Source organism: Barbus barbus (genome assembly GCF_936440315.1).
Source record: "Barbus barbus genome assembly, chromosome: 33".
NCBI lineage: Eukaryota > Metazoa > Chordata > Actinopteri > Cypriniformes > Cyprinidae > Barbus > Barbus barbus.
In genome coordinates this window covers 13656048-13670534 of record NC_136761.1, presented here as the reverse complement: position 1 = coordinate 13670534, position 14487 = coordinate 13656048, and the positions used below count along the sequence as shown (strand labels likewise).

At 38.3% G+C, this 14487-nt stretch overlaps 1 protein-coding gene across 1 annotated transcript in view; it reads left to right on the top strand.

Annotated features, from left to right (window-relative positions):
* Positions 1-4195, top strand: part of LOC306853183 (catenin alpha-1) — a 103147-nt gene extending 98952 nt beyond the window's left edge. The window contains exons 17-18 of the mRNA XM_079390397.1: positions 2459-2593; positions 3337-4195. Of these exons, the coding sequence (XP_079246523.1) occupies positions 2459-2593; positions 3337-3627 (426 nt within the window). The 3' untranslated portion in view covers positions 3628-4195. The remainder of the gene's footprint in view (positions 1-2458; positions 2594-3336) is intronic.
* Positions 4196-14487: the final 10292 nt, after the last annotated feature.

The following is a 14487-nucleotide window of genomic DNA, read 5'->3' as shown; positions in this document are numbered from 1 at the left end:
GTGATGATGTGCCCAGCTGGATAATCTTTACTACAAATCCCAGAATGCTTTGAGCCAGCTGGAGTGGAAACGGCGAACGCCAAAGCAGTCAGAGCTACACCGCTGAATATTCCAGCAGTGCTGCTGGGGATCACAGCATAGCCAGACTTGTTGCTGGATCAACACGCCAGATGTTGGGGTGAGAAGCCCTTAAAGGCAAGAAAATTCTTGCTTTGTATTGCTGTGAATGGAATCCTCTCCTCCAACCCTTGGCACAAATGCTTTTACAGTATCCTGCAGTCATAGAGTCAGCAAATGATGTAATACTGTAGGGAAAGTAGATGCCGAGCAGACTTTTTCCTTAGGCCTTGAAAGTGCCTTTTTATAGCACATTATAGCAGGAAGTGCACACCTAAAAATGAAAATTCCTGTGTTTTTACTATGTTTTCTAATTGTTAGTGTATGTAAATATGTATTTTCAATTTTTTGCTTGTTAATGTGCATTTATTAATATACACGATTATGCACACAATTTGAGAACTGTTTTACATTGTTACATTTCCGTAGGAGCATGTAAAGCTCACACTTTACAGTTAACAAGCAAAACTTCAGGGAAATGCTGTGATCAAATGGTAGCTAATTCTCACTCTGTCTTGAAAGACGAGCAGCCTGTTGCTCTCTTCATCACTGTCTTCCCGTTTCTCACCAGTTCTTTCTTGGTATCCCACTCCCTTTTCGTCCACTGGTCTCCCATCTCCCTTTGTCTCCCTGTCGTCTAGTTTCTAACAGCCTGTGCCTGTCTATCTGCCCTTCTCTCTCAGTGCGGTGTATAGACAGAATGATGATTATTAAATTAATTATCATTAATGATTATTAGATTCTTAAATTACGTGCACCAGAATTTTACATACAATCGTAATCGATGCATTTTGCGTGGCAGAATTATGCGTATGACATCTGTGAGTGTCTTTTCAGCCCTAAGCAACTTAAGTATGCATCTGCAGTCTAGATGTTGTTTAAAATAATGGAAATTTGACATTTTCCCAAATGCTTTATGGCATTTGGGGCAGAGTTATTGAGATGAAGGCACTGTTGGGAAGCTGGCTTGGTGTAATTATGTGCAGGCACCCTCAAGTCCTGCTTGTTCAGAGCAACAATGGGGGGCCAGACTCTTTGAACATTATAACTGTGAAGAAACTATTGTTACCTTGGAGACTGGTGAAACATCGAGATGTATTGATATTGAATGGCCAAACTGTGGGGAAAAATGAGTACTGTGCTTTTTACTGCACCAACGACTGGTAAATGGAGCTAGTGATGAATCCAGTCGTTTGGATCTTTTTATTTTACACGCATAGGAATGAATAGTACTAGTCAACTAATTGATTAGTGAGCAGGACTAATTTTTTTTATTCTGTGTTGCAGCCGAGGTGCTTTGAAGGGAACGAAAGATGCAAATTCAACATTTTTAGCGTGCTGACAGTGTGCGTTGTGCTTTTGCATGCTAAAAAGTTTGGCAGTAACCGTCAACACGCTAAATCCCAAGAAGTTGTCCTCAGATTTACCCACTGCAACTGCATCCATCAAATGAGCACTTCTACAATGTTTGAAAAAACTGCTAGTTTTTGTGCCATGAAATTAGGGCACTTAATTATAGGGTGCCATTAACAGCTCTATCTTGGTGTTTAGGTTCTTTACCACTTAGCATCAGATTTTCATCCTGAATACACATGTGCAAATACCTAAATTAGTAAATGTTGAAGTTGAGAATTAGTAATAAGCTAGCTGTTGATGCAAGATCAACTGTTGGGTGAGAAATTTGCAAATTGTGACTCTTGAACTGTGGATGGGTTTATACCTCTCAAATATTCCTAAAGAGCAAGCACATAGAGGGCCGTTTTCTTCTGATGGATGTACAAGGTTTTTTCTTTTCCTTATGGTAAATTGAAAAGGACAGTTTGGCTGTGAGCCCTCGGTGGGCCTGATCACCTGCCACGATGGAGAACCGAGTGAATTTGACTTGCACATGCAGCTGGACAGGTGGCTATGGAGCGTTAGGGTATCTGCAGGCAACAGTCAAAGATCCTCAAAACAACCAGCGTGTTGAACCTGCTTTTCATTTTAGATATCAGTCGAAGTATTTCTGTACAGACGCTTGTCTGACTCACCATCCGTCTCGACGTGTTTTCTTGTCAGGTTTATTAAATAGTGCATCTGTATCATTAGGCCCACACAGAGTCTACGTCTCAAAGCGCCACGAATGAATCTGAACGCCCATCTTTCACACGCTTCCACACGTCCCTGCCCCCCTCGCATGTCCGTTTTTGAAATATTCTGGCAATTTTTTTCATCTGCCAGTAACTCTTATAGTAGCACTTTCAACATGTTTAAATGTTACACAGTTTTTCCCCCATAATCAGTGTGGAAAAAACGATTGTTTGACAGAAAGTAACTGCCGGCTCTTTCTCTTTCTCTGTAGTGTCCAGATTCAGCGTGCAAGCAGGATCTGTTGGCCTATCTGCAGCGTATCGCCCTGTACTGTCACCAGCTCAATATCTGCAGTAAAGTCAAAGCAGAGGTGCAGAATCTGGGCGGAGAGCTTGTGGTGTCTGGGGTAAGTCCTCATTTACCGAGAGGAAGAAAAGGACAGACAGACTTGTGCCTCTGTGGCGAAAAACCTAATTATCTGAAGCAAAATAAAATTACTGTTATTTTCATCCATCCATACCTCCATGACAAGAACAACTAAGCTCATTTATTTTCCTGTTTTTGTTTTACAGCTCAGTAGTATTTCCAGCTTGCCTATTTTACACTAAGTTGCAATTTGTGTAATTTTAGTTTGTTAACCTTAAATATGTTGCATATATAAGGGTTTGTATTTAGATGATCTCTGATTTTATTTGTATTGTCAAAATCTTAAGGCCAGTAAAAGCAAATGTTGTTTTTGAAGTGTTTTACCTGCAAAGATGTCCTTTAATTTACAACCAGATGTAAATTAACGGACGTAAATTTGGGGTTAAATAAAGGGTTTCTGCAGACTTTGAAAACCTGAAAAATGTAACATTGTGGAAATTAATAATCTTTCAAAATTCTTCAATGAATATACATTTAAATATTTTCATCTTTATAGTGTAGAACATACCTGCAGACATTTGTAGGTTATTATAATCATTTAAATCTATTTGTTCAGAAGATTAGTGTCTGACATACAAGCTGAAATCTGTCTGTCATCTCCATCAAATTCTATAAAAGAGAAATCCATATCCAATAATCAAATGGTCATGGAAATGCAAATTCACTGTTTAGAAAGTGTGGGAACTCCTCTAAAGGTCTTTTCAATTTCATCTCAATTTTCAGGTGGATAGTGCTATGTCTCTGATTCAGGCGGCCAAGAATCTGATGAATTCTGTGGTGTCCACCGTGAAGGCCTCCTACGTGGCCTCCACCAAGTACCAGAAGTCTCAAGGAATGCAAAACCTCAACATGCCCGCCATCTCCTGGAAGATGAAAGCTCCTGAGAAAAAACCGCTGGTCAAACGCGAGCAGCAAGATGATGGTCAGACCAACAAAGTGAAGCGGTCCTCTCAAAAGAAGCACATCAACCCTGTGCAGGCCCTGAGCGAGTTCAAAGCAATGGATAGTATTTAAGCAGCCTTTACCGCATTTCAGTAGATTATACTTCAGAAGTAGATTGAGCCTTAAAATCAGTCAGATTTAGCGAGTACACATTTAAACGCATTCCTGTACCTTAGTCACCAATATGCCAATATTTTTCCATAAGCAGTGGCTATGCTGAGTGCACTAAGGTCTATATAGCAAAAGTTATATTTTTACACACGAATGCATTAATCTGCTCAGTCTTTACACAAGATTTCTTCCTGAGGACAGGTAGGGGCATACATTAAATTTCGGGGATTCCCTCACAGTTTATATGTACGTCCCCCCTTTTCTAGATGACTATTGTGTATTTTTAAAAACATTTAAGTGTATTTTACGAGAAGACTTTTATATATTTCACACTAAGGGCTTTGATATTGCCTGTTACTGTCTGATTTTTGTTTTTCCTTCCATTCTTCATGCCTATGCAAACTCACTGTAACACTTGCAATATTTGTTTTGGTATGAAACTATAAAAGAAAAACAGGCTTTGATTTGGTGTCAGTCTCAAGACCAAAGTCTTTGTATTTTTCTGTGCCTAATAAACTTTTTGATTACTCTTTTTGTTTTATCCTTTGATTAACTGTAAAATAGACCAAGTTTGGTGAATATTAATTCTTTTTATCTTCAAGAGAAATTATGCTGCATGGAAAATGGTGCACTGATGTGAAACTCTACAAACAAAGCCAAACTAGTTGCTTGCCGCAGTCGCTAGAGTTGCCTAAAAGGAGAACAATCTCAATAATGCCCTCAGTAATCTCAAGGAGTAGCAGGGCAAAGCTAAATGCGAATGAGAGGCGGAGAGCGAGCGAGTTCAATCTTCAGCCCTGTATTTAAATTCAGAAGACTGGCCTTAGGCCGCTCTTCTCCTTCCCATCCTCCCACCCCTCCATGACTCAGACACTGATTAAATGAATCAACACACCTCTTATTCAGAGGAGTGGAGAACTCTTGGGCTAAATGGGTGTGGATGGACTGGGCCAGATGTACGTGAGCCACTGAGCACCACCGACAATAAATGGGATCAAGCACCCTGAACGCCCCGAAGGAACTTCCAAATCGCAGCGATCGATATTCCTCACAAGACCTTGTTAGTTAATGAGTTCATCGTTATCTGCTGATTTGTTGAATATATCTTTGGGTAGGAAAACATCTCGCAGTGCTGCTGTGTTCATGTTAATTAGGTTACGCTTACAATAGATTGATTGAGAAAGCGCAGGAAGATGCATCTTGATTCATTGTGCGAAGCGAATGACCTCAAATGGAGTTGCTCAAAGATTTGAATGGTCAACAGGGAAAAAAGCTTTTCACATTAGTCAGAGCAGTGGGTGGTAAAGTGAGCGGCGTTCCAGCCATGCATACACATTTTTCTTACGCATGCATGTGAGATGACTTCTTTGAAGTAGCCTGACACCACTTCCAACCTGATCCCGGCAGAAGTACATTGACTTGTTTCTGCATTTATAAACAACTGTGGTGGGTCACCGGAGGTTACGTGACAGATGGCTTGAGAGATGCTTTTGATTCAGTTTGTGTGTTTATTGCAATAATTGCATGTCAGATGTTGCTGTGGATTTAGTACTGGTTTAGGATTTAGTTAAAAAAAAAATTCTTTCTGTCTTTCATTTCTGGAAATGACTGTGGTGAAACCGTTTGCTACAGGAGTGTTATTTTTTTATGTAATGCTTTGGGAGTTCACTGCTGATTGCTGTTTTACGCATTTGCATTCTTGGTTAAAATAAAAAAAATAATAAAATGAAAACACCTACACGTATTGTCATTTGTAACCAAATAGGGATTTGTGGAGGTGTGAGAAAAAGCGAGGTCAGTTTGACATCAAGAGGGAATGCACCAAATTGGATTTCCAAAAGCACAAAAGAACCCTCCTCTCTGAAAGTCACATTGGTCAACGCATCATTGTTAAAATTCACGACGGCACAAAAATATGCAACTGTAGCTTACATGCAACTTATTTCCTTTGCAACACACCATGTTTTAAGAGCTTTTAAAAGTTTTTACAAAGACAAAAAAAATATATAATTTTATTGAAATAATGAAAGTGTTTATTGAACCGTGTACAATGATTTTATGGCTCATGTAGTGTAAGGAGAAATGTGTTGAAAACGCCTAATAATAAAGTTTAATTCAGAGGCCCAAACTGAGCACAAATATGTAATTTGGTGCAGTTTCAACAAGTCTATATCTTGAAATATTACTAACAAAACAAAGTATTAATTTCAGGTCCATGGATATTTTTCAGATTATACTAAAAAAACGAAGTAGTAAAAAAACATCAATCAGATGACAAGAAAGCATATAGTAGATTGTGTACAGTAGGCTTTTCAGCAGTTTTTATATTAATAATTTAGAGGCCTTAGAAATCAGAGCATCAAATTTAATACAGGCTTTATATGGTTAAAGCACAACATTGAGACTTTACAGTAATGTGCAAGTTGTTGAATGCATTATGCATCATGAACTAACAAAAACAACACTTACAGCATTTATGAATCTACCTAAGCTGTATTTCATTTCATTTATGATTTTAAAAAATCTTGTTTATTGTTTGATACCTAATAAATTCATTAATGTTTTTTTATTTAAAGTGTTACTGGAACACTTTAAATAAAGCTGCTTTGAAATGATTTGCAAGCTGAATCCATGGATCCTAAATAGAAATGTTAAATTAATATATTTATCAAAACCACAAATATGGCTTTGCACAGATTTAGTGTGTATATGTCTTTAGGCAAACTGATTCCCTTCTGCGAAGTGCCCAAATGAGCTTATACAGCGATAATGTAATGAAACAACTTCATATTTTTAATATAACTGGAGCCTACGCTTTTACAGTATGTTGAATCTTTGATTAATGACATCTGTTATCACACCTGAAGGTGGTCTATATATATATATTTTTTAAGGAGGCCCATTTGCATTCTCTTGCCATTGTTTAAAATACGCTGTCAGCCATCCAGCTAGTCGCAGGTTATCAAACACTTCCCGAATAAACGTCTGAAGAATATTTCATCATAATTGACATGACTCCGAGACACACAAGTGAGAGATACTTATTTTCTCCAAGCGATTATTCAAATCAAACTGCTCCTTGTTGTCGGAAGGCCATCAAGCGTTGCCATGCACCATATTTGACATTGGAGGTCTTGTGTAATGCCACATGTTCAAAATGATCTTGTTTTGTTTAGCCAACAAATCCGCTTCACATTCGCACAGCTCATCTATAATGACACGTTTCTGATATTTCATTCTAGTGAGGAAAAGTATTGAGTGTCAGAGCTCTTCTCAGCCACGTAACGCACCTTTTCCTCAACACAGATATTTTCAGATACGGAGTGATGTCCTCTCGCCCCCCGTTTCTCTCTCACATTACTCATACTGTCTGCAGTTGACCTTTCCCTCCAGACATTACGGCTCTCCAAATAGGAAATGTACTACAGTGAGGGAGGCGGAGTGGACAAGCTCTGTACAAGTTCACTGCTGAGACAAAGTGCTTTTAAACAGGGTCTCGCTGCTAAAGCAGAGCACAAAACCTTGAGTTGAGGATGAACTCAGCGCCAACTTGAAGACTTCTGTTAGGGAAGCTCAACTGTGTGAATTAATCACTAGTGGATTGTATAATTTGTTGTTTGTCACAAGATGTAACTGCTAATTGCTTGAGAAGCACAAAATAAACTTAAGGAAGTTGATTTCCGATGTTCCATTGTTCGGTTTTCTCACGGGTTCTTAACACCTTCCTCTTCTCTCCACATTTTAGCAGCCCACATGCTCGCATTCTGTCAGGCTTCAGCTGTCAGCTTTTATTTGGAGTATTTGATTCGAGATTCATTATAATTGCTGTATCTGTCAAGGATGTGCAGTGGGTTTGACCCGACCTCCTGATTTCCCTCCAGTCCTTCAAACAATGGGCACTCTCAGATGTCTCCTCTTGTTGTTGGAAGGTCATCTGGGTGTTTCATGCATGCTGTTTGATGCCGAAAAACCTCTCCAGTTTTAACAGGGGTGCATCATTTGGAAATCTAGCTAAGGTCAACTTTACCTGCCGCTGGTTTTTTGACAAGCGAGTTTTTTTTCGGCATATGAGCTTATTTTTAACTCTCTTTGGACTGCCTTTCTTGGACAATGCCAAACAGTCTGATTGCTTAGAAGAAAAAAAAGATTTTGGGGCAAATTTCAGTTTTAAACTTGATGTGCAACAGTATCACCTCGCCTCAAATTCTTGTGTTTTCTCTCCCAGGATCCGTCAGCCAACCTCGATCGCATCTGAAATTGGCATGACATGATTGGTTGAAATGCGATCAATCAAACAACGTGTTTTTTGACAGTTCAATCAATTGCGAAAGTATTCTCACGGCTTCCTGTTATGCTACAACAAATGATTCCGAGGCTTGACGTGTATGAAAAGAAATGTCTTAGAAGTAATACCCTTCAGCTGGCCGTGAGAAGATAGGCAGCAAATTTAAATCCAGTCACTCACACCTGAATCTCCGGGAATTAAATTGACTTAAATGGACGGCTGAGAGATTTTGTTGGATAGCTGTGCTTAGTAATATACATCTCTTTAACAACAATAATGTCTTTCCACAGTACACAGAAAGACTCCCCTCCTCAACAGGGCAAGGTGCCTTTAATTGGCACTATGTAACCCATAAATGGTTTCTTTAGTGGAGCGCAAAAAGGAAACATTCCTTTTATTGCAATTACAATGAACTTCCAAGCTTCAAAAAGCACAATACAAGTGGTCTATATGACTTGTGCATTTCTCAAGTCAAATGATTCTTTTGTGTTTAGACTTTATAGTCTGCTCCTGAAAATTGTTAACCACAGCGATTTAATGACTGACTCAGTGACTTAAATTCACTCAAACCAGTTTGTGAACTGAATCAACTGATTCATTAAAAAGATCAGATACAAATAATGATTTGTTTTCAAATGAGATATTGTCACATGAACTTGGGTCGTCAAGATTTTCAGTGAATAATCATCATAAACAGTACTGTCTGTTCTTTACCCAAAGCTTTAGAATGTATTTGAATTGTAGAATGTAGAACACAAATCATTTGGACTATTTATGTCTTTCTTTTTTAATGTTTTGAAGCTTAACAGACCCAGTCCTTTAAACTTTCATCACACTGAAAATAGTGACCAGAATATACATTAAAATTGACCACAGGAATGACGTAAGAGTATATAATGACAGAATTTTCATTTTCGCGTCATCTAACTTCCAAATCAAATGACTTGTTAGAAATTCCTGTTTCTGAAACATTAGGTTTAACTGGGGTTATGCCAAAGGCTGCGCTGAGTCAGACCCATTTACTTAAGCATCAACGCATTTTTTTTGTGAAGAGCTTTTCTTCCTGTTCGCGCTCATATTCCTGTAATGCGGACGCTGGGAGCAGTGTGGCATTAAATTAAGGGAGTCAGCATCCATAGCATTAGCAATCAAAATGTTCTTACCGATACACTTCAGGGAAAAACAAACATTTTGCCGTGTCTAAGCAAGCTGAGCCTGTGTTTGTGTTGGTTTTTATATCCAGTCCCTTTCCCTAATATTGATTTTGCTGAAAAACACTCTGTAATCTATACTATATCAGATGTATGTTAAACTAACAGGCTAGCTCTTTCCTGCTGGAGCGACTGATGAGCAATTGTCTCTCGGTGTTTTAAACCGTGTTGAGGAGAGGGGGGTGTTTCTTAATGATCAGACTTAAGATTTTCACCTGGACGACGATAAAGAAAGTTCTTAAAGAAAGAGTTACATTTAAAGAGTCTTTTCAAGAGAATATTAGAGATTTAGGAACAGGTTTTTAGATTTGGACCAGCAAGAAACCACTCTGAACACCTTAGCATGGTGCCAGGAAGTTTGGCACAGACAGGCACCATGCACTCACATTTCCATCTGAAAACCTGTGCTGCAATCTAATGTCTCAACCAATGTTCCCTTTCAACTGCACAGAGCAAAAGATATTCCAAACAGAAGTCAGACTCAAAAAATGTGTTTGAGATTTCTTCAATCAGCGCTACAGGAATGGGCAGCGTTTCAACTGGAGGCCATCTGCATGTCCATTGATTTTCAGTACGGAACGGAAGCTGTGAGCAATCTTGTGCGGAAATACACAGTGCAGATTAATTCACAAGATGAAGACAACATCCTACGGAACAGAACAGAGTTCATAGAGAACTGAAAAAAACTAAATCTATAGAGTGTATATTTTCTATCTTGTTTTTCAGTATCCTGTATACGACCATGGTGCTCAGAGTGCTTTACTAGGTCTATACAGTATTGTATTTCTCTGTTTGCTCTACTGTTATTTTATCAACATGGATTGCAAAACTGTATACAGTAAGAAAAGAATTGTACTGCATGTGATCATTTGTAATGTGTATTCGGTTTCTTTGTAATGAAATACTAATAGAAAAACAGCTTTCTAAGGGATCACTGATCTGAACCGACTTTCATATTTTGACTTTCACCACCTGTGTGTGTTGTGTGGAAAGCTAAACACTTACTGCTAACATAATCACATTTGATCCCTCCTTTATGTTTTTAAGAGAAAAAAAAAGCAAAACAAAAAAACATTATCTCTGTTGCTTGCTGTGCCCGGATTGCCACATGCTAGGTGATTTAAATGTCTCTGGCTGTGGGGTAAATGGGGTCATGGAGAGGTGCTTCCTGAAAATCAGTCAAAACAGCTATCTACACTGTCTGACTACTCGCTGATGTTTTATAGCATGGTGGGAGGAGAGACCTGATGATGGGAGTTAATTTATGTGAAGCCCTTCAAGTGAAGAAGGGTCGTAATTTACCTGTGTACCTGAATATTGCGCTTCCCGCGTCAGGTTTACAGTGACATGGCAATCAGCAGGATTTTAATAGATTCGCTCCTTTTATCTTAGATTTTATAATCTGTTTGTCATTTAGAATTGAGGGAGGTTTGGAAATCATTTGTGGGAAGATGACACTTTTGGGAAAAGATTTCATATGCACATGCATAATATCAGCATTTGCTAAAGGAAATATAAATGTTGCAAGACAGCAAAAGGATGCCGTTAGAGTTGGTAAAGATAACTCTTAGCTCAGAAAATAGGGAGACTGGTAGTAATTTGCAATGTAGATAGATGAATAGATATTTTTATTAAAAAATATAGGCTACTCTCGCTCTCTCTCTCTCTCTATAGGAGTTTATGCAGTTTAAAGTGCATATAGTCCATCACAGAAGGTATTCTAGCATTCTAACAACATAACAGCTATATTGTGATTATTAATATGGTAGCCGAATTATTAATAAGAAAAGAACTGGAGGAAATCTTTAATCTTCTCATAATCAACCTTGCTGACTCTATATCGACTTTAAACGGGTATAGCAATCATTTTTTGTCCGATTCCAAAACATCATACATCATTTTGAAGGTCTTTTAATGGAGAATGTGAACATAAAAATAAAAATAATTCATTTTTCAAATTTGCTCGACTCGTTTTGTCGAGGAAGCATGTGTGGAGGCGCTAAATGACAACGCATGCGGGATGTTTCGGATGGTATGGCAAGTGTAAACACATGAATCGGATATGGGTCACAACTGAAAGAACGTGTAAACTGACAGCCAAAAAAAAAAAACGGATATAGGCAACAAATCGGAATTGAGCATCAAGACCTGCAGTGTATATTTATATTATTTCATATAGTTAATATCACAAGAAGAGTGCCGTTGTTTTTTCTTCTTCAAAAATCAGCATGATTACAAATGTGATTTTATACAACAGTTAGTAAACATTACGTTTTAGACACCATTTTGGCTGTTTTTGTTCTATTTCAACAACAAAAATCATTCCAAATACAGCCACAGCACTGTTTAGCGCCTCTTAGAAACATGAGGTGTTTCCTTCCTGAATGAATCAACCATTAAATGATTCAAATCGCAATGACTCACTTATTAACAGTGACTTGCTGCCACCTGCTGGCGGTTTTAATTTCCCATTTAAAGTATCTTTTCTAGTGCTGTCAAACGATTAATCGTGATTAATCGCATCCAAAATAAAAGTTGTGTATATTGTGTATATGTATTATGTATATATAAATACAAACACATGCATGTATATATTTAAGAAAAATATTTTATGTTTATGTATTAAATATATTTATAGATAATATAAAATATAAAAATATTAATATTTAACCTTTAAATGCATGAATGTTTTGCCAATCACTCTTTAGTCTTTAGCGACCCAGACATCCAGCACGGATGGATCCTAAACTGCTGCAATAGCAAAAAACTCTCTTGATATTTTAAGAACCATTACAGAAGAATAACATAGGCCTGAAGCATATTTGGTTACCTTTTGAAACTCAGAAGGGTTCAATTTGAGCAGATGATTTTACCATCGCTGTCATCGTCAGAGCGCACTTACTTCCACAGTACATTCAGCATCTGCCTCATATTCATGATCTCAAACATATTCGCAAAACTAGCATTTTCAGTGACTTCAAAATCAATATTTTCACTGGCAGCTTATTTACCACATCCAGCATCAAATGGCAGTAGTAGAAGTTATGACTGGCCAGTAATTTTGTAGCCAAATTGGCTGGTGAGTGAAAAAGTTAATTTCAGTCTGGACATTATGTATTAGTCTTCAGAGGAGCTATGTTTAAAAGCGGGTAAGCTTTGGTTTAACATTCAGAATCTGTTGCTTACCATGCTTAATTATATCGCAGAGCATAGCATGTTCACTGTCATCAGTGAAAACAGTGTTTATTTTATTTTCAAGTCATATTTTGGACTCTTGTATGCTAATGCCAGGAAAAGCGGCAGCCATTTTGATTTGAAAAATTGTTGTGTTGTATCACAGATTCAGAGATTGGATAAGATGAAGTGCACAAGTGCCACAGAGCAATGTTTAAGTGGTACACACTACATTAGGCCACCAAACTCATGCGTGCAATTCATTCTATAATGTGTTTTCACTGTACAAATGCTTATCACTTAGTTAGTTTAGATTAAATATGGTGAAAACGTTTAGAAATGAAGACAAAATGCATTTGTAACCATACAAAAAGGTATGTTTAGAGTGCAAAACTCTGACTGTTGGAGCCATGCACGTTCTGACACTGAGTCGTGATGCTCATACTCATTCAAGTGATCTCTCTACAAACATCTTCTAGTGTTTGTGTAAAATGTGTGCACAGTCACAGTGGACTGTGATTTAGCTTTATATGAATTTCCTATTCCAGCAGAAATGTGGATTTTGTGGGTTATTTTATGAAAAGATAAATACAATTGTTTGCTAAGTATCTCATGTTATTCTTTGTGGACATAAGAGTACATTTTGAAAGCAGCCCACATCTGACTCACGCACACTATCTTCATGGACGGTGAAGCAGTTCTAACACTCCAGCGAGCAATATTTTTCATGCTTGTTTTGTGAATGCGTTTTTTCTAACATACTCACATACACACATACTGACTGCCTAACAGAAATGTTTTTTAAAAGAAGTAAGAAAAGAGGAAGAATATATATATATATATATATATATATATATATATATATATATATATACTGTATATATAGATATATAATGTGACGAGTCGGCTGCCTCTCCCCTTATTATCATCACCACCCCGTCCCTTATTCGCCGCACCTGATCCGAATAGAGCCTCATCACCGCCGCTGTTTAAATGCCGAGCGCGCCTCTCGTCGAGAGACCGGTCTCTTCCCCGTGCATGCACGCTGGTGTCCTCGTGGGTCCAGGAAGGGAGCGTTGAGGGCTCGACTACCGCACCCGCGAGACGGCTGACGGGCCAGGATACCAGGCCGTATAACCCTCGGAAGCGCCGCGGGCCAAAGGAGGACGAAGCCGCCGCCCCTCGCGCTCCGGACCCGAGAGGGAAGCGCTTGCGGCCGCCGGACTCCGCCCCTTACCTGGACCCTTCCTTTCAGAACACTGCCCTCCTTCACAAACCCCGCAGCACGACGAGGACACCAGGTCCTCTGTTTATTTTGGACACTTTAACCCATTTTGGACACTTTTTGTTTAATAAAAGCCTCTCAGAGGCCTGACGCCACCCACTGTCTGTTGTTTGCTTTTCCTGCCACTATATATATATATATATATATATATATGAGCTGACAGAACTAAATATATATTATATAGTGCTGTCAAACGATTAATTGCGATTAATTGCATCCAAAATAAAAGTTTTTGTTTACATTATATACAGTATGTAAACAAAAACTTTTATTTTGCATGCGATTAATCGCGATTAATCGTTTGACAGCACTAATATTATACAACCCAAATTCCAGAAATGTTGGGACATTTTTTAAATTTCAATAAAATGAAAACTAAAAATGCAAACTAACAAAATGAGCTCATTTCAAATTTGATGCATGCTACAGGTCTCAGAATAGTTGGGATGAATGCATGTTTACCATGGTGTAGCATCTCCTCTTCTTTTCAAAACAGTTTGAAGACATCTGGGCATCGAGGTTATAAGTGTCTGGAGTTTTGGTGTTGGAATTTGGTCCCATTCTTGCCTGATATAGGTTTCCAGTTGCTGAAGATTTTGTGGTCGTCTTTGATGTATTTTTCATTTAATGATGCTCCAATTGTTCTCTATAGTATAGGTGAAAGATCTGGACTGCAGGCAGGGCTATTCAGCACTCGGACTCTTCTACTACGAAGCCATTCTACTACCATGCTGTTGTAATAGCTGCAGTATATGGTTTTGCATTATCCTGTTGAAATACACGAGGCCTTCCCTGAAATTGACATCGTCTTGAGGGGAGAATATGTTGCTCTAAAACCTTTATATACCTTTCAACATTCATAGTGC